This window comes from Salvelinus namaycush, chromosome 34, assembly GCF_016432855.1.
Source record: "Salvelinus namaycush isolate Seneca chromosome 34, SaNama_1.0, whole genome shotgun sequence".
NCBI classification, from domain to species: Eukaryota; Metazoa; Chordata; class Actinopteri; order Salmoniformes; family Salmonidae; genus Salvelinus; species Salvelinus namaycush.
In genome coordinates this window covers 11,458,749-11,481,193 of record NC_052340.1, presented here as the reverse complement: position 1 = coordinate 11,481,193, position 22,445 = coordinate 11,458,749, and the positions used below count along the sequence as shown (strand labels likewise).

Sequence of the window (22,445 nt, the reverse complement as noted above, 5' to 3'; positions counted from 1 at the left end):
TGATGTCGCTCTTGCTGCTGGTGAGTCTCTGATCCACCTCTATGCAGACGACACCATTCTGTATACTTCTGGCCCTTCTTTGGACACTGTGTTAACAACCCTCCAGACGAGCTTCAATGCCATAACTCTCCTTCCGTGGCCTCCAATTGCTCTTAAATACAAGTAAAACTAAATGCATGCTCTTCAACCGATCGCTGCCTGAACCTGCCTGCCCGTCCAGAGTAGTGATGTTGGACTTAGCATATGTGGACAACTACAAATACCTAGGTGTCTGGTTAACTGTAAACTCTCCTTCCAGACTCACATAAAACATCTCCAATCCAAAGTTAAATCTAGAATTGGCTTCCTATTTCGCAACAAAGCATCCTTCACTCATGCTGCCAAACATACCCTTGTAAAACTGACCATCCTACCGATCCTCGACTTCGGCGATGTCATTTACAAAATAGCCTCCAATACCCTACTCAATAAATTGGATGCAGCCTATCACAGTGCCATCTGTTTTGTCACCAAAGCCCCATATACTACCCACCACTGCAACCTGTACGCTCTCGTTGGCTGGCCCTCGCTTCATACTCGTCGCCAAACCCACTGGCTCCAGGTCATCTACAAGACCCTGCTAGGTAAAGTCCCCCCTTATCTCAGCTCGCTGGTCACCATAGCAGCACCCATCTGTAGCACGCGCTCCAGGAGGTATATCTCTCTGGTCACCCCAAAACCAATTCCTCCTTTGGCTGCCTCTCCTTCCAGTTCTCTGCTGCCAATGACTGGAATGAACTACAAAAATCTCTGAAACTGGAAACACTTATCTCCCTCACTAGCTTTAAGCACCAGCTGTCAGAGCAGCTCACAGATTACTGCACCTGTACATAGCCCATCTATAATTTAGCCCAAACAACTACCTCTCCCCCTACTGTATTTATTTATTTATTTTGTTCCTTTGCACCCCATTATTTATATTTCTACTTTGCACATTCTTCCACTGCAAATCTACCATTCCAGTGTTTTACTTGCTATATTGTATTTACTTGGCCACCATGGCCTTTTTTTGCCTTTACCTCCCTTATCTCACCTCATTTGCTCACATTGTATATAGACTTATTTTTCTACTGTATTATTGACTGTATGTTTGTTTTACTCCATGTCTAACTCTGTGTTGTTGTATGTGTCGAACTGCTTTGCTTTATCTTGGTCAGGTCGCAGTTGTAAATGAGAACTTGTTCTCAACTTGCCTACCTGGTTAAATAAAGGTGAAATAAATGTTTAAAAAATACGCTGACCTGTTATTTCAGTGCCATTATGTTAGTTAACCCTCCCCTAAGGTCTTTGACACCTGAAGCGTTGTCTCTGTCAATGTCAGGTCAGCAGGAGGGCTCAGCTTAGTTGTAGGCGGGTGCCCCTCGTTGGGTCTTTGACAGGCGCTAGGCTATTTATAAAATCCATGTCTTATTTATTATATGATGAACATGTTAGGCTAATTCCTAGAACCTAGAAGGCAAATTCCCTGGCTTTTGTGGATGGTGTGAGATGAGAGAGGTGGGAATATTTGCTTTCTTTGTCTCAGTGTTGGTGTTTCTGTGGTTCTTTATCTAAGCCAAAGGAAGTATCTGATTATCTGATATGAATACTCAGGCTGAGTTCCAAATGGCACCCTACTACCTATACAGTGCACTACCTTTAGTGCAGTAAATAGGGAATAGGGTGCCACTGTGTCCCTGATCAGTGCTCTGACTTTGACCTCCTGTTGATGAGTCGAGTATGGTCACTCATTGATGAGTCATTTTGCTCAAATGGTTTTGGTTCGCTTGAAATGGTTCAATAGATATCTTGTACTAACTCCCACTCCATTGTCTTTCTGTCTCTGTTCAGGTGGCCATCAAAATAGTGGACAAGACCCAGCTGGACGATGAGAACCTGAAGAAGATCTTCAGGGAGGTGCAGATCATGAAGATGCTGAGGCACCCTCACATCATTCGTCTCTACCAGGTCAGTAGATCACAGCTCCGGGGTGGAGTTTGCCCTAAGTACAGATCTAGGATCCCCTCCCACAACCATAACCTTAACCGTTTGTATGGAGATTGCAAATCTGACCCAAGATCAGTGTCTACAGGCAACTTCACCCTAAACCGGATCCACACTGCTGATGCCGTGTGTTTAGTGATGTTGACTGCAGCGGTTATATTGTCAATGCAAATGTCTGTCTCATCAGGTAATGGAGACCGAGAGGATGATCTACCTGGTAACAGAGTATGCCAGTGGCGGGGAGATTTTTGGTAAGTCTGTCTTTTGTAGCAAGCCATTGTCTTTTTGTATGCTCACATAGTCACATTTGACCTCTCCACTTGTGCACAATTGTATGGTTTACTACCTATGTCAATGGCTCTGACTAGTGACTATCTGTTTGTCTGTGATCCTGGGTTTGACGTCGTCATTGTTTCAATGTGATGTGAAGTGGTGGATCTCGGGGAGATGCAGAGTAAAACCCCTGTAAAAGGCAAATGAACTGAATTTGAACTTTGGCCTCTCACCTGTCTGTGTTCAGACCACCTGGTGGCCCACGGCAGGATGGCGGAGAAGGACGCGCGGCGGAAGTTCAAGCAGATCGTGGCGGCCGTCCACTTCTGCCACTGCCGCAACATCGTCCACCGAGACCTGAAGGCCGAAAACCTGCTCCTGGATCACAACCTCAACATCAAGATTGCAGGTATAGTTTTTCACTTGATTTCTAGGAGTGTGTTGGGGTAGATCACGGGAAGAGAAGGTTGATTTCTAGGAGTGTGTTGGGGTAGATCACGGGAAGAGAAGGTTGACCCCCCCCCCCCTCGCTTATCTCCTTTTTTCCCCCTCTCTTTTTTTGAACTTCCCTCCTCTGCCCATGGTAGACTTTGGCTTCAGTAACCTGTTCTCCAGAGGCCAGCTACTAAAGACCTGGTGTGGGAGTCCTCCCTATGCTGCCCCAGAGCTCTTCGAAGGGAAGGAGTACGACGGACCCAAAGTGGACATCTGGGTCAGTGTCCTAGTCTTAGTAATGCTAGTTCCTATAAGAAACGACCACAGCTACTCCTCATAGCCTACACTGGACCATGGCTACGTCCAAATTCACACTTCCCGGCATAGATTTAACAACGGTGGACATTCCTTCCAGCCCATACTTACACCCCAATCCAGTGCTTTCAAATCCAAGATAGGGAGTGTGTCTATGCCCACTTTTGGAAAAGGGTTGAGAATCTCACCTATGAGGGATTACTCCTCCTCATCCTTTTCCTCTTTCTCTCTCTCTTTCTCTCTCGCTCTCTCTCTTTCTCTGTGTAGAGTTTGGGCGTGGTGCTGTATGTTCTGGTGTGCGGTGCCTTGCCGTTTGACGGCAGCACCCTCCAGAACCTGAGGGCCCGGGTGCTGAGCGGGAAGTTCCGCATCCCCTTCTTCATGTCCACAGGTGAGACCCGATGCCAGCACTAGTACCTTGCAAGTTGAAACAATGGTGTCTTCTACGGGGTCTGACTGGCTGCTGTGAGGTGTGTTGCTCTTCTGACGCCGTGTTCTGTCTGACAGACTGTGAGTACCTGATCCGACACATGCTGGTGCTGGAGCCCAGTAGACGCCTCTCCATGGAGCAGATCTGTAAGAACAAGTGGATGAAGCAGGGAGACCCCGACCCAGAGTTTGAGAGGGTGAGTTCCCGAACTCTGGGTCCATCGAGCTGCTTTTGGATGATCTGGCAAGACTGCTCTGATTCATTGTCTTTGATTTCAATGGACTCAATGAAGAATGGACCCAACGTTGTAATGGATTTTCTGTCTCTCTCTCTCAGTTGATCGTGGAATGTGAGCAGGTGAAGTCTGAGCGGGAGACAGAGCTCATCAACGAGCAGGTGCTGATGGCCATGTCTGAGATGGGACTGGACCGCGAGCGCACACTCCAAGTGGGACCAACACACACACTAGACACAAGATTGTTGCAGCAGATACAAACGCTGTTGTGCATATGAAATGCCATTGGCTGACGGTTGTCTTGTTTCACCTCTCTTTCGCCCGTTCTCTCCAGTCTCTGCACACTGATGCGTATGATCACTACAGCGCCATCTACAGCCTGCTCTCTGACCGCCTGAAGAAACACAAGACCCTGCGCGTGGCCCCGCCCACGCCCCGCCCCATTGGCTACCCTCTCAACGCTGTACAGGTAACCTTTGCCCCTCGGATCTATAGATTCTAAGGAATTTGATTTGATTGGTTACTAAGATTATATGGAACGGATACCATATCATGGTTTAGTTATACAATTAGGTGTCTTTTTGGGGGTTAGAGGTATATAATGTGTGGAGCAAACTGGCCTAATGTAGTTCACTTTATAAAAAGATAAATAGTCTTTTTTTTTCTTTTTCTCCCCACCCCCTTCCGTCGGTTCACTCTCGCGCCTTTCTCCGGTAGTCAATACTTTACCTCAGATGCCTTTGTACTTCAGTGAATGATGAAGCCTACAAAAGAGGAATGGAAACGTCTCGTTGCAGCCAAGGACACATCACTAACATCAGAGCCATTCAAAGGAAAGAGCGATGTTTTAGCGAAATTTGATAGTTGTCTTTGACAACGAAGGAACTGAGTAGAAGGCTTGGGCTCCCAAATTGGTGCAGCGGTCTAAGGCACTGCATCTCAGTGCTTTAAGCGTCACTGCAGACACCCTGGTTCGATTCCAGGCTGTATCACAACCGGCCGTGATTGGGAGTCCCATAGGGCAGCGCACAATTCGCCAAGTGTCGTCCGGGTTTGGCTGGTGTAGGCCGTCATTGTAAATAATTTCTTAACTGACTTGCCTAGTTAAAGGTTAAAAACAATATTAAAAATACTGCGGTTTAATCAAATGCCAACCGGAGAGCGGAACAAGCGGCATTAGCTGCTTTACTACCTGCTTTACTACCGACAACGTTACCGGTCAAGCCCAATTGTTTGCCTATTTAACTAAACCTGTGCCATCTGAGGTGAAGAGTGGGATGTGTTTTAGGTTATTATCCTGCTGAAAGGTGAATTTGTAGTGTCTGGTGGAAAGCAGACTGAACCAGGTTTTACTCTAGGATTTTGTCTGTGCTTAGCTCCATTCTTTTTTTTACATTTTCTTTTTTTTATCCCCAGTCCTTTACGAATACAAGCATGCCCATAACATAATGCAGCCAACACTATGCATGAAAAAATGCAGAGTGATACTTAGTAATGTGTTGTATTGGTTTTGCCCTTAACATATCACTTTGTATTCAGGACAAAAGGTGAATTGCTTTGCCACATGTTTTGCAGTATTACTTTAGTGCCTTGTTGCAAATACGATACATGTTTTGGAATATTTTATTCTGCACAGGCTACCTTCCTTTCACTCTGTCAGTTAGGTTAGTATTTTGGAATAACTACAATGTTGTTGATCCATCCTTCTCCTATCACAGCCATTAAACTCTGTAACTGTTTTAAAGTCACCATTGGCATCATGGTGAAATCCCTGAGAGGTTTCCTTCCTCTCCGACAACTGAGTTAGGAAGGATGCCTGTATCTTTGTAGTGACTAGGTGTATTGATACACCATCCAAAGTGTAATTAACTTCACCATGCTCAAACCATCCGTTACGTTGAGGTGAACGGAGTGACCCACATCCCCCTATCAGCAGGCCAGAGCAGATTGCTAGCCAATCAGGTCGATCATTGAGTGACCTTAGCTGTGTGTGTGTACGTGTTTGTGTGTACGCATGTCTTTTTCCTGCAGACGGATCAGCAGGGTAATCCCGTTAGCATGAATGTCCCTCACGTCCAGCTGATCAACCCAGAGAACCAGATCGTTGAGGTTAGTGAGTCCACCCACATCCATTTCACAATCCTGCAATGCAGCTGCTCTAGTGACACTGACATGGTGGCCTGTTTGCTATGATCGCTTTAAGCTTAGCCTCCTGGCACACTTCTTTAGAGTCCAAGACAGACGTTTTTTATCTCGATACAAAATCATTTTTGGGTCACAATTTAAGTACCGTACTGCGATTTGTTTTCAATTAAATGGTCAAATAGAAACACAATTAGCTTTTTTAGCAAAGAGCAATTTCTCAAGCAAGAATTTTGCTTGGACTGTGGTCTAAACTACCTGTTGTTGGTAGTGACGTTTGGGAATCTCTATCTTATTGGTCTATTAGGTAATTTACCAGGCAGGCCAGAACTCCATCCCACCTAAACAGGCAGAAATTATCATAATTTTCACAATTTCACAGTATTATTCCAACCTCATAATGTGGAAATATATAAAACTGCACTGGGCCTTTTTATGTAGGAATTTAATAACTTTTTTATCTAGACTGCACAGCAATTGTGTTGTTTTGTGGGATCCTACACTAATATAACCCTGTGATTCACAAATATCCAACTCTGAATTACACAGATACACAATGGCATACCACATACACAAATGCAGAATCGAATGTATTGTTACACATACAGATATTGTTTGTCCTTTGCTGTGTAGCCGGACGGAAACATGGCCCTGGACAGTGATGACGCAGAGGAGCCGTCTCCAGAGGCCATGGCTCGCTACCTGTCCATGAGGCGTCACACTGTGGGCGTCCCAGACCCCAGGTACTCTATTCACCTTGTCTCTCCTGTCTGTCCGTCCGTCGGTCTGTCTCTCTATCTTGCCGTCTGGCTGGCTGTTTGTCTGGCCGTCTTTTATCAGTGTGTGTACCCTTGTGTGTGTGTGTGTACGTACGTGTGTCTGTGTACGTACGTGTGTGTGTGTACGTACGTGTGTGTGTGTGTGTACGTGTGTGTGCATGCGTGTGTGTGCATGCGTGTGTGTGCGTGCGTGCGTGTGTGTACGTGTGTGCTTGCATCTCCTTGCTGACTGTGTTCTCTATCAGGACGGAGATGCAGGAGGATCTGCAGAAGCTGCCCCCTGGGTTCCCCCGTGTGGCCCCCCAGCCCCCCTTCCCTATGCCCCCCACCATGGGCCACATGCACACACTGATGCCCACCCAGAACCCACACCTGCAGCCCACACAGCAGCTGGAATACAAGGTGAGGGATCAGAAAGTGTGTGTGTGTGGTATGACAGAGTATAGTTACATAGTCCATCTATATTTATATATGTGTGGGCTAAACTGATGTCCCTCCCGCTCTCTGTCCCTCCAGGAGCAGTCCCTGCTGCAGCCCCCCACCCTGCAGCTGCTGAATGGCATGGGACCCCTGGGCCGCAGGGCCTCGGATGGTGGGGCCAACATCCAGCTGCACGCCCAGCTACTGAAGAGGCCACGGGGACAGTCCCCTCTGGTCGCCAACCCTGTGAGTCCCTGCCCTCCCAATGTTAGTGTGTGTGTGTGTGTGTGTGTGTGTGTTTAAGAGCCAGAACTGGATTCAAATGCATGTGTATTTGTTATTTAAATACTTATTTTCTGTGTATAATGTAAATAAATAATGTAGTCCGGATCAACAATTTTCAAATAATTTCATATTAAATGACAACTATTTGAAAATATTTTCAAATACTTATGTACAAATCCATTATTTTAAATACTGGGTTCAAATGCATGGGAGTATTTATTTGTATTTGAAAATACACTGTATATTTGAGTATTTTCAAATGCATGCCATTACTTTCCCAGTGTATTTCCAAATACATCCCAGTATTCAACTACTAAATGTACTTCCAAATGCCTTTGAAAGTTATTGAGATATCCTAAATAGTATTTAAACCCAGGTCACTTAAGAGTATAGTTTTTGTCTAGTTCAGTCTACTATGCCATGTGCTCTGTCAGTGCCTATGTACCTGCTCTGTCTACTGAGGTGACAGTGGTTTTATACATCCCCCACCTGTTTTCAGTGTCACTGTCCAACATTGTTTTTCCTCATCATGTTCTCTCTCCTTCTCCCGTTCTCCCTCTCCCTCCCTCTTGCAGCACCCCATCCCGGCTGTGGCTCCGGTGGATGAGGAGGGTTCTGACGGGGAGCCCGACCAGGAGGCGGTGCAGAGGTAAGCCTGGGAGGGTGACGGGGACAGGGGGGCTTTGGAGCGTGACCGTAGAAGCGCTGGTGTTCCTGGGTTACTGGGAGTCGAGATGCAAGTAGGCTGCAGCACTGCTTTCTGCCACCGGGGGACCTGGCCACTGTTGTTCCGGTGCCCCCTTCTCATCACGCAACTGGCTTTCATAAGGCGATCAAGCAACTCCTCTCCAACTTCTACCAAATCTACCTCTCTAAATCTCCTCTTAAAATATCTCTCATTTCAAATTATGCCGCCAAATTATCCCGCCACTGCTTCGCTTACACTAAGCTTGCTCAAACAATCCAATCCTCAAATTGGAACGGGGGGTTGTGGGCGTTATCTGATGTGTGATTCGTCCTGCCTGAAGGAAGGGGGAGGGTGTTTTTTTCCCCCCTCCCCCAATGAGGACAGAGAGCTGACCAGTGCTGCTTCCTGTCTCCCTCCCCGCGGCCCAGGTACTTGGCGAACCGCTCCAAGCGGCACACGACGCACGCGCTCATGAGCACGGCGCACGGCGGTGAGCCGCTGGCAGACTCGCAGAGGCCCCAGGGCTCCCGACAGAGGGGGTGGGCCCCGGAGCAGCACTGCCGGTGAGGGGCCCCACACTGAGGCTGACAGACAGACACCCCACCCCAGGCCAGGGGGGGCATGCATGGGCCCCGACCCACAGCAACGAGGGAGCAGGGACAGTATCTAGAGATAGGGACACAAGCACTAAAGATGCACAGACACACATACACCCCCTTCACTGAGCCAAAAGTCCTCACTGGGGGTGGGTGCATGGGCCCCAGCATTCAGCGAGGCAGGGAAAGGGGCACAGGAACTTAGGAGACATTCACAGAGACACATATTCTCACGCTATAATGAGCTGAAAGTCCACACCAGGGGGGGCATGAATGGGCTCCAGCCAGCACACAGGAGCAGGGACCTGGACACCATTGCACCATGCAGGTTACACTATCATAGTCACCAGCTTGAAGCATACGACATGAGGACTTCTAGTGATCCAGGGGTAGGTTAGGTAACAGAACCAGTTACCAGAGCCTTGCGCCGGGCTCCGAGTTCTCCTGAGCTGCAGGTCAGCCGTTGGACAGTCTGGGTTCTGGAGAAGTTGCCATCTCATTGGCTGAGGACAGATATTATCGAGCGTCTCAGAGTAGGAGTGCTGACCTAGGATCAGCTCCCCATCTAATCTCGTTCATTGGGACCTTATCCGGCAAAACCGATCCTAAATCAGCACTCTGAGACGTTTGATACATGCGGCTGGTCTTCTGATACTGTTTGAACACGTTCAGCTCTGTTTAGGAGAAGCATCTTTATTATAATTATTCCAAGCTGTTCATTCTACAGCCAGTTTGAGTCAGCCTAGCTATTATCTGATTTCTCTAGCTAGCTATTATCTGATTTCTCTAGCTAGCTATTATCTGATTTCTCTAGCTAGCTATTCTCGGTATAGATTTTTTTCTTTTCTTGTTTGACTGCAACTGAAGGACGCTTCAGGTATTGGATTCTCCAAATGATCTTGCCGATCAGGTCTTGGTTTGGACTGGGTATGACGACACAGTGACGCAGTCCTGCTGTGTGTTGCTGTGGATCCTCTGTTCACGGTTCTAGGATCAGCTGTTTGTTTACAGTGACATTATGATCATGCAGAGAGACCAGAGGAGCTCATGTAAATGTGATTTTTCATTCTTTCATTTTTCTGTCTGTATGCGACTTCACCTCTGTATCCATTTCTATGTATGTCTGGCTCCTGTCTATGTGTCTGTTTGTTTGCGGCTCTGCGCTTTTCCCCAGGTCCATCTATAAGGACTGTAACACCCTGCACTTGCCCATGGAGCGTTTCTCCCCTGTGAGGCGCTTCTCCGATGGGGCCACCACCATCCAGGCCTTTAAGACCCACCTGGAGAACAGCAGCCTCATCAGGCAGCTCAAACAGGTACTGTACACCCCCACCTGGTTCTGTGCACCCCCACCTGGTGACTTTTTCCACATTTTATGTTACAGCCTTATTCTAAAATGGATTAAATAAACACAAATCCTCGTTAATCTACACACTATACCTCATAATGACGAAGCGAAAACGGGTTTTCACATATCTTTACAAATTTATGAAAAATAAAAAACGGATACCTTATTTACGTAAGTATTCAGTCCCTTTGCTATAAGACTTGAAATTGAGCTCAGGTGCATCCTGTTTACTTGATCATCCTTGAGATGTTTTTACAACTTGATTTGAGTCCACCTGTGGTAAATTCAATTGATCGGACATGATTTGGAAAGGCACACACCTGTCTATTTTAAGGTCCAAAGTTGACAGTGCATGTCAGAGCAAAAACCAATCCATGAGGTCGAAGGAATTGTCCGTAGAGCTCAGAGACAGGACTGTGTCGAGGCACAGATCTGGGGAAGGGTCACAAAAAATGTCTGCACCATTGAAGGTCCCCAAGAACACAGTGGCCTCCATCATTCTTAAATGGAAGAAGTTTGGAACCACCAAGACTCTTCCTAGAGCTGGCCGCCCAGCTAAACTGAGCAATCGGGGGAGAATTGCCTTGGTCAGGGAGGTGACCAAGAACCTGATGGTCATTCTGACAAAGATCCAGTGTTTCTCTGTGGAGATGGGAGAACCTTCCACAATGACAACCATCTCTGCAGCACTCCACCAATCAGGCCTTTATGGTAGAGTGGCCAGATGGAAGCCACTCCTCAGTAAAAGGCACATGACAGCCTGCTTGGAGTTTGCCAAAAGGCACCTAAAGGACTCAGACCATGAGAAACAAGATTCTCTGGTCTGATGAAATCAAGTTCAAAGTATTTCGGGACAAGTCTCTGAATGTCCTTGAGTGACCTAGCCAGAGCCCGGACTTGAACCCAATCGAACATCTCTGGAGAGACCTGAAAATAGCTGTGCAGCAACGCTCCCCATCCAACCTGAAAGAGCTTGAGAGGATCTGCAGAGAAGAATGGGAGAAACTCCCCAAATACAGGTGTGCCATGCTTGTAGCGTCATACCCAAGAAGACTCGAGGCTGTAATCATTTCCAAAGGTTCTTCAACAAAGTACTAAATAAAGGTTCTGAATACTTATGTAAATGTGATATTTCCGTTTTTTTTAAATATATTTGCAAACATTTCTAAAAACCTGTTTTTGCTTTGTCATTATGGGGTATTGTGTGTAGATTGATGAGTGAAAAAAAACAATTAAATCTCTTTTAGAAACAGTCAAGGGTTCTGAATACTTTCTCAAAGCACTGTATCTCACAGCCTCCCGAAAGACATAGCATTTTTATGAGACTAGTCCTGATTTACCACTTCCTGCAGCTCCTAAGCATAGTCCTGCCTTACCCCGTACCTGCTCCAATGTATCTACCTGCTGCTCCTACATAGGTGCCCGGACTGCCCACACCCCCTGGTGCGCAAGTGTGAATGCCACACAAGCCTCCCTTGACGTCATCCACTTACTTTCCACCTGCTTTGTTTTCCTACACAGTGAAAGGACAGATTTAGATACTGAGCCTCTTTAGAGGAGATTCAGTGTAGAGTCAGTGTGTACATCTCCACTTTGTACTGTTCTGGTGTTTTAATGACTGACTCCCTGACGTCGTCTATCGTCATACTAAACTGTCTGGCCTCAGTGGAAAGTATTTTGTTAATGCATCCGGGGAAAAGAGCGGGTCTTACCGTGATTCAATTAATGCCTTTGTCACAATAGAATCACTTGCATACGCACATAGCTAGATAGCTTGTCAAGTGCTCTACTTTTGCCTCTGGAAGTTCCAGGTGGTATGAAACACAGGAACTGGCTCTCCATTGAGATCCCATCAGTTGAAAGGCCTCTTGTAATTCTCTTTCTCTCAAATCCGCTGGTCCTTATTTCCCCTACCCACCTGCTCCTGCTGGTCCTGCCTTAACCCGTACCTACCTGCTCCATTGTATCGACCCGTGTAGAGACACCAAAACACAGGTTTCTTCTTGTTTAGTCTGTATACTTAAAGACCCCTCCCTCCCATCCATCTTTTTTTCCAGAAACCATACCATTCTACCATTCTCCGAAACCAAGGACATTTTTAATTTTTTGCTTTTCATTCAATATGTTTCCATGTAAAGAACAAGTCATCGATGTACTTTTTTTCATCTTTTTTTATCCAGCTTTTTTCGACATTCTGTCACCTGCACCTCTACACAACGCCGAGGCTGGCGTTCAACTATATTGAAATATGTAAAGACTTACCAAAAACAAACTTGTGTTTTTTGTTTTTTGCATTGCTCTGCAGTCTACAATACTTCTTTGGGTAAGCACTGCAGCTCCTAAGCATTGTCCTGCCTTACCCCGTACGCTTCTGTTTCATTCTATCTTCCTTCTGCACCGAAGTGTGCAGGCACTTGATGTAATCCACTTACTCCCACTTAACCTTCAATTAGTTTGATTCCATACACAAGGACAGATTGTGCAGTGTTGGATTGAAACACTGAACTGCTTTAGCAATAGAGTCAGTATGTAATAGACAGATCCAAGGTGGAGGCATCAAGAGGTTCAGCAGGTTTGAGGATATTGGGATTGGCCTAAGGGTGCCGATGTCACTGGGGTGGTAATTAGGGGTAATCCCACAGACTCAAATTTGGGATGGTGTTATGGTGAGAGTAAACACTTGGCTGTTGGGTCACGGGGGTGAGCGTCAATACAAAACAAGCTGCCATTGATGTCGCCAGCACTTCTGCCCTCGGTCAAAGCTAAAGTCATTACGGCACCCAGAACCAAATCCGCTAGCCTTGTCCCAGATCTGTTGTGCTATCATGTCAACTCTTTGTCATGCCAAAATGATAGCACAAACAGGTCTGGGACCAGGCTAGATATTAGCTAATCGATTTAACAGTTTAATGTTGAGCCTGTGATGAGAGACTAGCGCTAGAGAGGTGGCGGAGGGATCTCCAAGGTCATTGTAGCAGTGCACAACAAGGCAATAGGGAAAATTCTATATTGATGATTTCAGAACCAGTCTGTATTATGGAGTTAACAGCCATTTTAGAAGTGTAAGGAAGGACAACATGCCTTGCATACAAACCTCATAGACTCTGAAATGGATTCAATTTAATTCAAAAAGCTTTATTGCTCATCCAATATACATAAGAAGGAAATGGCCTTTTTGACATGCGACAAAGAATTGATTTTAATCTCTTTTATTGTTGCATTCTATTATCGTCGGATGGGGTATTCTGCGTGAAAGTGACCGCAAGTAATGCTATTCATTATATTTCAGGTTCCACTGTCTTTCTTTGTGTGGTCTCTAACAACAATATGTTTGTTGTGTGTTTGTGCGCGTATGTGTACCAGGAGTGTGAGCAGCTGCAGAAGATGTACGCTAACCCCCAGGACGAGAGGCTGCTTGAGCATACACAACAACAGCATTTCCTGTACCAGCAGGAGCAGCAGATTCTACACCAGCAGATACAGGTCACTGTGACACACACCGACACAGGCGCACATACACACGCACGCGGCGACAGACACACGCACAGAGACACACAGAGAAAGACACAGACACACACACTGCATGGTTTGTATCAGCTGGAGCAGTGTCTTCTACACCAGCAGATGCAAGTCACTTTGAGCCTGGGATATTTCTGTCCCCATCTCTGAAAGACACACACACTGGGAAATGCAGGTCGATGTGACACAAACACCGTAAACACATGCCATTATGCGTTCCTAAATTGTTTTTCCATTAGCTAAATCTTTCCCTCCGTTCTGCAGGCCCTGTCTTTGGGACACGGAGACTGCCAGCCCAGTCACCTTACCCACCAACTCCAGAGGTGAAAACACCACACACACACCCTGAGTTGTCAACACCCGCACACTCTGAGCAAGAGACTGATGATACTCATTAGTGACTAATAACAAGCATTTATTTTTATGCACACAGGTTCAAAGGAACACACTCTATGGCAATAGTCTGCTAAACACATGTAGTGCAGCTCAGAGAAGCTCCACCAACAAGCCAGGCTTTTGTGGCGCTCTATTGATTTGAAGTGTTATTTACATCCCTGTCTGTTCTCTCCCTTCCCTCAGGTTGCATATCCAGCCCTCCAGCCCACCGCCTACACATGCCAGCAACCACCTTTTCAGACAGCCCAATCAGAGTCCCCCTCCAACAGCGATGATGCAGGGGCATGGTGAGTTCTAACTCCACCCCTTATTCTTACTTGTCTTTTTATTGGACTAAAGGACTGAATGATCAGTCAATATGACAGCATTGTTAATGATCCCTTATTAAGACTAAGTGAGGGTTGAAATAACCCGTTTGTAGGTATATTAGCTCTCTCCTGACTGACTGATCTCTCCCTCCTCCCCCCAGGTGTACCATCAGCGGTGCAGTACCAGCACGCCCCCGCCCTCTACCAGCCCACCAGCGGGAGTCCCCCCCCTTGCGGCCTTTGCCCCGTCACACTGCCCCCCCAGCAGCAGCAGCCCTGCTCCTCTTCCCGTGGGGGGGGCGTCCCCATGCCCCAGCAGCAGGTGACTATCCAGGTGCAGGAGGTGGAGCTGGGAGGGGGCGGGGCCCTGCAGCGCCAGCAGCAGGCTTTCCTTTCCACGCCGTGCTCTCACCGGGTCCTGGGGAAGCAGCTGAGCGCAGACAATGCCGAGACCCACAGGTGACCCTCACGCAGCCTGTATGGCTGACCCGTCATGGCTGTTCCCCTTTGCACTTTTTGATTTTAGTTTTTATTTTCCCTCCATCACTTTTCTTAAACTTTCATGTTCTTCAACTCTGTGTTTTGGGCTTTCTCGCATGTCCTCACACTGTAAATACCTCCATTTTATCTATTTTTCCACCCCCCCCCAAAAAAATATTTTGGTTTTCGTCATCTTCAGTTATTGTAGATTTCAGTCTCTCATACCTCCGTCAACCCTAGGAAGCCATGTTCCTGAAACCCAAAACTCACTCATAATACAGTTTTATAAACCGTGTTGCCCGTGGTGTAAATCTTTTTGGGCTTGTATTATTGGGAGGTGGGATTTAGAGGCAGCATGGGATGCATCCTAAATGACAGCCTATTCCCTATATCCTGAACTCCTTTAGACCATGTGCCCTGGTCAAAAGTACTCTATATAGCAGGGGTGTCAAACAAATGGACCCGTGAGCCCATTCAATCGGGCCCTTTCGAAAACGAAAGCTAGACAGTCAGGGAGCATAAAACATCCAAAATGCAATGGACAGAGGTTATGTTATCTTTTGCACTTTTTGACTGCGAGGAAATATAATCAATATTAAGTGCGGCCCTCGAGACCTCTGTGAAGACTGAATGCAACCTGCGGGGCCAAATTCGTTTTTTTACGCCCCTGCTATTCAGGTACAACAGGGTCTTACACCTGATCGGTTAGTGGATTTCAGACAAATATTTGTGGGTTTTTACATTGAGAAATACCACTGTTACCAAAGTGTTTTGATAAACCAAAAAACCTACTTGGCTGAAAAAGAAGACGTCCCGTCACCTCTGATTCCTCCACTGAGATTGGCTGACTAAATGGACTTTGGTGGTGGGATGACTGCTAGTGGTAGGAGTGTCCCTTCCAGCTGGTAGCAACACTGTAGGAACTAGGAATTCCTATACCCAACAGTCTGTGTGTTGTATTTCTCCTCCACCCCAGCTGGTAGTAACACTGTAGGAACTAAACACATATTCACCCAACAGTCTGTGTTGTATTTCTATGTTTAGCCTAGACCACGTTCATTGAGAGGGGGTGACAAGCTTGGTGGTTACCTCATCATTTGATTTTCCTGTCATTTCCTCTGGCAAAGCAACAGAATTTGTGTGTATTTGAGGTTGTCACTCAATACCATGACTGCTTGCACACCCTTCAGTGGACTTGTGACCTTTAATCCGGAAGGCTTCTGTGCTAATTATCACCCATAATAGTGGGTCATACTGTTGTATTTAAGATGTAGAATTGTATTGTCATGTCAGAATCACGTAGACATATTTGTGTTTTGTCATACTTCTCTCACCACTCATACTGTTCATAATAACTCATTTCATTTTTGTACTACTACTAATAATAACTGGCATTTATTTATTGTATACTTCCTTAATCCAAAATACTTCATCTCAATGGTGTATTTGTTTTTTCCCCTCTCAGAAGTATTTGCATTGGATGATACATTTTGTTGCAAGTAGCATATAAGCTGACTATTCCCCCACTCTTCCCTGGTCCCTCCCTCCCCAGTCGCAGCCTCGGACGGTTCAACACATACGACCAGGCCGCCTTCAACCCCCATCTGTTCGGCGAGGGGTCTCGGCCATCGGGGGTGGTGGGGGGCTACAACCCCTACCTCCAGGGGACCTCCCTCAAGGTTCCAGGGATGGAGGGCTACCAGGGTGGGGTGGTTGGTGGCGCTGGAGGCGGGGGCTACGGGAGCCCCTCTGCCCTGCAGCAGGCTCTCCTCTCCCCCACCCCCCTGGAGTACCGGCCCCAGCAGCACGTCACCCCCACCCTACAGGGTCTCCTCTCCCCCCGCCACTCACTGACGGGCCACGCCGACCCCCGCCTGCCCCCCCAGGACCTGGCCTCCCTGCTGAAGAGGCAGAGCCCTCGTCCGGCACCCCCCACTTCCCCCAACGTGCCCCAGGACTACACGGAAATGCTGCTGCTGCGCCAGCTCGGCCAAGGGGAGTCTCTGGAGCCGGGAAGCCCCTACCACCACCTCCTCCAGATCAGGCCCCCAGACGTCCAGCCCCCCAGCCTGCCCCACTCAGAGAGCATGGAGGAGGATGACCTGCCACCCGGCTACCATGAGGGCCTCCTGGCCAAGGCCCAAGGCTGTGGGGACGGCCATGACCTGCTGGGCCCCCCCCAGGGAGGGACGCCCCCCTACAACTCCCCCACACACAGACACGGCTACATCAGGAGCACCACCACAACCAGAGGTAAGGGTCAAGCAGGCTCAATCGTAGAAATAGAAGGACAATTTCGATTCTGTACATTCTATTTCTATGGTGTCAAACAGCTTTCACATCCCACATGCTTTTTACACATTCCTGCTTCGGTCACACAAGCTACATTCTACATTGTTAACTTAGCAACTTCAGTAATCCCTCCCTCCCTCTCTTCCCCCTTCCAGACAATGAGCATGTTGACTGCAGGACCCAGGGGCAGCAGGTTATGGAGCAGGGCGTGCCTGACCGTAACGGAGTGGGCTACTCTACCAGGGGCCCCCAGGGGGACGGCTATCGGCCCCGGGGCCAGCTACAGCGCCACCACACCATCCAGACCTGCGACGACGCCTATGTGAGTCTCTCACGGTGCTCCGTTTGGGACCACAGAAATAGAATCTACAGAATCTCTCAGCCTCTTGTGTAGCTCTCAAAGGATTGGATAGTTTCAATGGATAGGTCTTAGGCTAGGTAAACTATGAGGGCACGATGGACCGTGTTGCTCTTACCTATCTTTTCAGATCTGTATGGCATGCCTAGGGGTTGATTTGGAATTGAACATTGTGTGTCTGTGTGCGTGCGTTTATGTACTTAACATGTCTTTCTGCACCGCCTCAGGACCAGGCCGAGCCCATGTCTGGGATGAGCCTATTGGCTGGCAAGGCTCTGAGCTCCGCCCGCATGTCTGACATCCTCAGCCAATCATCTCTGACAGGAAGCCAGCAGCTCCACCAGCGGGAAGAGTCAGGTCAGTGTCACGTACACGTACACGTACTCGCATACTAAACGGGGTAAAGTGAGTGAAACGTGGCAGACTCAGTTTGGTCTAAGTAAAATGTGAACTCTAAAATAATCTCTATCACAGGACAGAGTATAACAATATATGCCTTTTTAGCAGACACTTGCATGCATTTTCTATTGGTGGTCCCAAAGGGAATTGAACCCATAATCCTGCCGTTATAAATAGATATATTATTGTGAAATACACCAGATAGGTGCAGTGACATGTTGTTTTACAGGGTCAGCCATAGTAGTAAGGCGCCCCTGGAACAAATTAGGATTAAGTGCCTTGCTTAATAGCACATCGGCATATTTTCACCGTGACGACTCGGGTATTCGAACCAGCGACCTTTCGGTTACTAGCCCAACGCTCTAACCGCTAGGCTAGCTGCCGCCCAACGGAGACACATGCACATGCGCTCACAATAGCCACCAAATACCTGCCTTGAACATGGAGGAATTCTTCATTCTGTGTGTCTGTGTGTTTTCTCCTGGCAGTATGTGACGTGGAGGGAGAGCTCCACGCTGGAGCCTGCTACCCGTCGTCCTGCACCAGCAACATCCTTCATAGCTACAAACCCCCAGACCTGCAGTACAGCATGGAGCAGGCCGGGGTCTAACACAGGTACGCACATGCACTTAGCCTGCGTCTCAAATGGCACCCTATTCCCTATATAGGGCTCTACTTTTGACCAGTAGTGCACTATATTTGGGGAATCGGGAGCCATTTTGGACCAACCTTACAGTATGACTCCGTTGCCCGAACTCAGTCTACACAGTCAGTGAATGTCCTTTACCAGACTCATGTCAATGGTTGTCCATACTGTTGCCACTGTTTGTTTATTTAAAAAAATGTTTTTACCTTTCTTTAACTAGGCAAGTCAGTTAAGAACAAATTCTTATTTACACTGACACGCTACCAGGGAACAGTGGGTTAACTGCCTTGTTCAGGGGCAGAGCAACAGATTTTTACCTTGTCAGCTCTTGGATTCGATCCAGCAGCCTTTCGGCTACTAGTCCAACGCTCTAACCACTAGGCTACCTGCCGCCCCAAAATGGTAATGCTGTTCTTAGATCAGTTGTCATTTAATTAAACGTTCATTTAGCCAGGCAGGTCATTTAGGATACGATTCTCATTCACAGTACTGACTTGGTTGGTCAAGAGGTGAACAGGACTAGAAGTGTTAGTGCTCCTAGCTAGGGGAAATCCAGAGTGAATCTCAATGGTATTACCTTGATTCCTCACCTCTCTCCTCACTTCCTTCTCTAAGCTCATTGGAAGAGAAGTACTGGGGGGATCCTCAGATATGCTTTTTGAGATGGAGGCAAGGAGAGAGGGCACAAGGAACTAAGGAAAGACAATTGAAATTCACCCCTAGTGTTAACTCTGTCCCTCTGTGTTCTCTCTCTCCTAGGAGCGTCTTCTGTGTATAAAGGTCCACATCAGCCACCTGTGTTGAGCAGCATCACGCCAAACCGCCATTGTCTGTCTGGAGGGGGCGCTGTCCGTCAGTCATGGGGCTTGGGGGAGGGCAGGCAGCCTGCAGGCTGCAGCCCGGGGTGGGTGGGGGGGGATTGGCTGGGCGAGGGGAGTGGGTTCAATGGCAGCATTCTGTTCTGCATAGCCATCTAGCAAGCATTGCCATCATTGGCTCTCTCCATTTCTGCTCTTCCGTCTGATTGGATAGATTGAGCTCTGCTTCCCCCATTCACTTCTTCCTTCCTACCCCCTTGCGGTCCCGCTCTCCTGCCACCCTTACCCCCCCTCCTCCTCCTAACTGTTGCCATAGCAACACACTCATGCGCCTCAATGTCCCAGACATTCATACAGGCAAAACGTAGAGATAACATAAACTTACACATGCACACACTCAGCCACAAACCCAAAGTATTCACACCAAGTCTGTGCGCAGGGATTCCTGTGAGGTTCTGTCCGCTCCTCCCTCTCCCCTCCACTGTATTCCAGTGGACCATTCCGGAGCGGGCTGTGATCTCAGAGCCTATGAGGCTCTCTCTCTCTCTGAGTGACCCATTCCATTGGGCTTGCAGGGGTGGGATTGGGTCAGGCTCAGAGGCGCTAAAAAACATAACAAAGGAGCTCAGTGACATCGAGGATCGCACAGCACAACCAGCTCTCATTTTTTATTTTGTTTTCCTGTTCTGTTCTTTTTATTCATTGTTTTTAAAATTCATTTTTACGGGCTAATGTTCATCTAGAAATTATGATCATTATTGTTATTACTGTTTTCTGTAAAATAATTATTGTTATTATGATTATAATGAGAATTATTATTAAAGGAGAAAAAAAACTGTTCTGTGTTGCAAGGAAGACAACATTTAAGTTTTGATTACTTAAGTAATTCTGCACTTTCGGTTCAAGCTATCTTTAATTCTTCTCCCTGTTTACCCTCCCATACTGCCTTCTCCTTTTCTCACTCCCTTGTTCTCTCTTGTTTTATGCCCTTCTCTGCCCCCCCCCCCCTCCCGTTCTTCATTCCATCCTTCTCTATCCCTCTTTTTCCACTCCCCATCACTCCCCTGCCACCTTTTGTGACAGTGTGGCATTGTGTGTAGTTTTAACAGACATGCTTCCCCTTCCTCCCCTGTACAGCGACACCATGTATAGACCACAATTGCTGTATCCCATTTTTTCGGTGGGGGTGTTGGGGAGGCATTTTTTATATTATTATTATTTGTATTTTTTGGATGTCTTCAGATATCTTCTTTTTTTTCTCTTCTGAATATTGAGATTTTTAGCCAAAAGAGTACAGGGAGAAAATTCTCCTTCGTTGTCATAAAAAAAGATTGTTCTTATTGTTTTATTATCGAGACACTTGAAGAGGAGAGTGGTTATTTGTTACTTTTTATCATTTCAATCATTGATCTCGTCGTTGTTGTTATTGTTCTCTGTTTTTTTGGGGTAGATTTGGCAGGCAATGAGTTGTGGGGTGGTTCGGTGCTGGGAATGCAGTCATTGAAACGGAGGGGAACTGTAATATAGCTGACCTATCATCACCATCATCGTAAAACATTTTAGAGGCGGAGATGGACAGACCCCTTTTCCACTCGTTCCCCCGATCTGCAGTGGTACCCTCCGTCTCGGACCTCATCGCCCCCTTATTGGCCAACACACACTGGACATTGCCTCTTCTCCCGACTCTGGCCCAGCTACGGCCACATCCAAGGAGGAGACTACTACTCTGCACATGTGCTGCCTCCCTTTTCTATCTCTTTCTCACTCTCTCGTTCCCTCCCTTCGTCACATGATCATCAAGTGAGACCTACTCCAGCCCCAATACTGAATTCAGTCCTTCATCTCTTCAGAGGGAGAGAAATGAGGAACTGACCAGAGACAGACCGGTTGCTTCAGTTTGACCCCAGCGCAGTATGTACAGTTCAGATAGTGAGCAGAGGGGGTGGGAGAATGATCCGCCTCCCTATCCCCACCTTGTCTGCAGGACTCCCAGTGCATCATGGTCCAGCGAGGGACTGTGAGTGTGTTGCTGATGAGTGACCACCTCGTTGTCTTCTTCCTGGTCTGTTTCTGTCTGACTTCCCTCTCATCATCTGTAAACCGGCTCTTTGCTCGGCACCTGTATCCTATGTTCTCTTTTTCTATTGTTTATTTTGTTTTTGGGAGTACAAAAATACTAAAGTGCAACAACGATGATTAAATAGAATACCAACCAAACTGAGATGAATTAAATACATATATATAAATAAATAATTTAAAAAGACAATGTGTTTGGGTGATCAATAGATTTAAGGAATCTGTATACCACCTGTGAATTGATGCTTGTTTTTTGTCAGTCTGAATGCCATGCTGATTGTAGTTGAGGAGCAGAGTTAATGAAGGTCAAACATGTCCAAACATCTTCATGCACTATAGCAGGGTTGTGTTCCATTCCAATTTAGTCATTTCAGGAAGGCAACTGAAATTCCCACTAGAATTGGAATGTCAGTTTCCTTCCTCAGTTGACTGAATTTAAAAATGATCAACCCTGCCATATACTCCAGATTTCACAGTCTGTGATAGATGAGGCACAAACCTGAAATCCTCCTGGGTAAGAAGAAGAATTCCTCTAGTTTTATTTGTGAGAGTTAAGGAAAGGAACTCTTTGTCCCTGACACGGGAGCACTGTCGGGATGAATGGGGATCATTGGGTAAGCTATTGATCTACATCCCTCTACCTCAGGGCTGCAGTGCTCGGTGATCAGCTTCTTTGGTCTGTCTGTATAGCTGCACTGCAGTGGCTTTTCAGGCAACGGTAGCTGAGCACAGATCTAAGGGAGCCCTATAGGATTTAATGGAGGAGGGGCAGGCAGGGATGCTGTGGGGCTGCGATTGGAAGATGGGCAAGATAAGTGGATAACAGCTATTCCCCCTGTGTCTTAGTAGAATGACCCCCTCAATCACTCTCCTTCCAGCCATCCCTTAATTTTTCTCTCTCACACCTTGTAATACGTGGCTACTGTCTCACTGAATGACGGATGCATTGCGTAGCTTGTCCCGTTTTCCTCTCGCTCCCCCTCTCCTCTCCCCTTCTCGTTGTCTGTGTGGCGACAGCATGACTGCCTGCGTCAGCCACTAAATGCTGCTTGCTGCAGTCAGAGGATCCTGTGTGTCTGTGTGTGTGTGTGTGTGTGTGTGTGTGTGTGTGTAGTTGAGTGAGCCAGGGGGTGCTGCCTCTCTTCTCTGCTACCCTACCCAGCATGTATGGAGGACCGACAGGCT

At 47.2% G+C, this 22,445-nt stretch overlaps 1 protein-coding gene across 4 annotated transcripts in view; it reads left to right on the top strand.

The window, feature by feature from the left end:
- The window catches only part of LOC120029135 (serine/threonine-protein kinase SIK3 homolog), a 42,203-nt gene extending 20,979 nt beyond the window's left edge, over positions 1 to 21,224 (top strand). Inside the window, exons 2-25 of one of the 4 annotated variants that reach the window (XM_038974442.1) lie at positions 1,870 to 1,986; positions 2,210 to 2,273; positions 2,543 to 2,704; positions 2,883 to 3,007; positions 3,313 to 3,436; positions 3,553 to 3,671; positions 3,812 to 3,922; positions 4,045 to 4,179; positions 5,742 to 5,819; positions 6,486 to 6,595; positions 6,877 to 7,033; positions 7,148 to 7,297; positions 7,912 to 7,985; positions 8,453 to 8,587; positions 9,795 to 9,936; positions 13,332 to 13,451; positions 13,752 to 13,810; positions 14,067 to 14,170; positions 14,353 to 14,650; positions 16,224 to 16,924; positions 17,119 to 17,285; positions 17,549 to 17,678; positions 18,209 to 18,335; positions 19,126 to 21,224. In XM_038974442.1, the coding sequence (XP_038830370.1) occupies positions 1,870 to 1,986; positions 2,210 to 2,273; positions 2,543 to 2,704; positions 2,883 to 3,007; positions 3,313 to 3,436; positions 3,553 to 3,671; positions 3,812 to 3,922; positions 4,045 to 4,179; positions 5,742 to 5,819; positions 6,486 to 6,595; positions 6,877 to 7,033; positions 7,148 to 7,297; positions 7,912 to 7,985; positions 8,453 to 8,587; positions 9,795 to 9,936; positions 13,332 to 13,451; positions 13,752 to 13,810; positions 14,067 to 14,170; positions 14,353 to 14,650; positions 16,224 to 16,924; positions 17,119 to 17,285; positions 17,549 to 17,678; positions 18,209 to 18,330 (3,504 nt within the window). In that variant the 3' untranslated portion in view covers positions 18,331 to 18,335; positions 19,126 to 21,224. Of the gene's footprint in view, positions 1 to 1,869; positions 1,987 to 2,209; positions 2,274 to 2,542; positions 2,705 to 2,882; positions 3,008 to 3,312; positions 3,437 to 3,552; positions 3,672 to 3,811; positions 3,923 to 4,044; positions 4,180 to 5,741; positions 5,820 to 6,485; positions 6,596 to 6,876; positions 7,034 to 7,147; positions 7,298 to 7,911; positions 7,986 to 8,452; positions 8,588 to 9,794; positions 9,937 to 13,322; positions 13,452 to 13,751; positions 13,811 to 14,066; positions 14,171 to 14,352; positions 14,651 to 16,223; positions 16,925 to 17,118; positions 17,286 to 17,548; positions 17,679 to 18,208; positions 18,336 to 19,125 lie in introns of all 4 variants that reach the window. The other 3 variants (XM_038974441.1, XM_038974444.1, XM_038974443.1) reach the window with 3 other exon arrangements.
- The last annotated feature ends 1,221 nt before the right edge of the window (positions 21,225 to 22,445 follow it).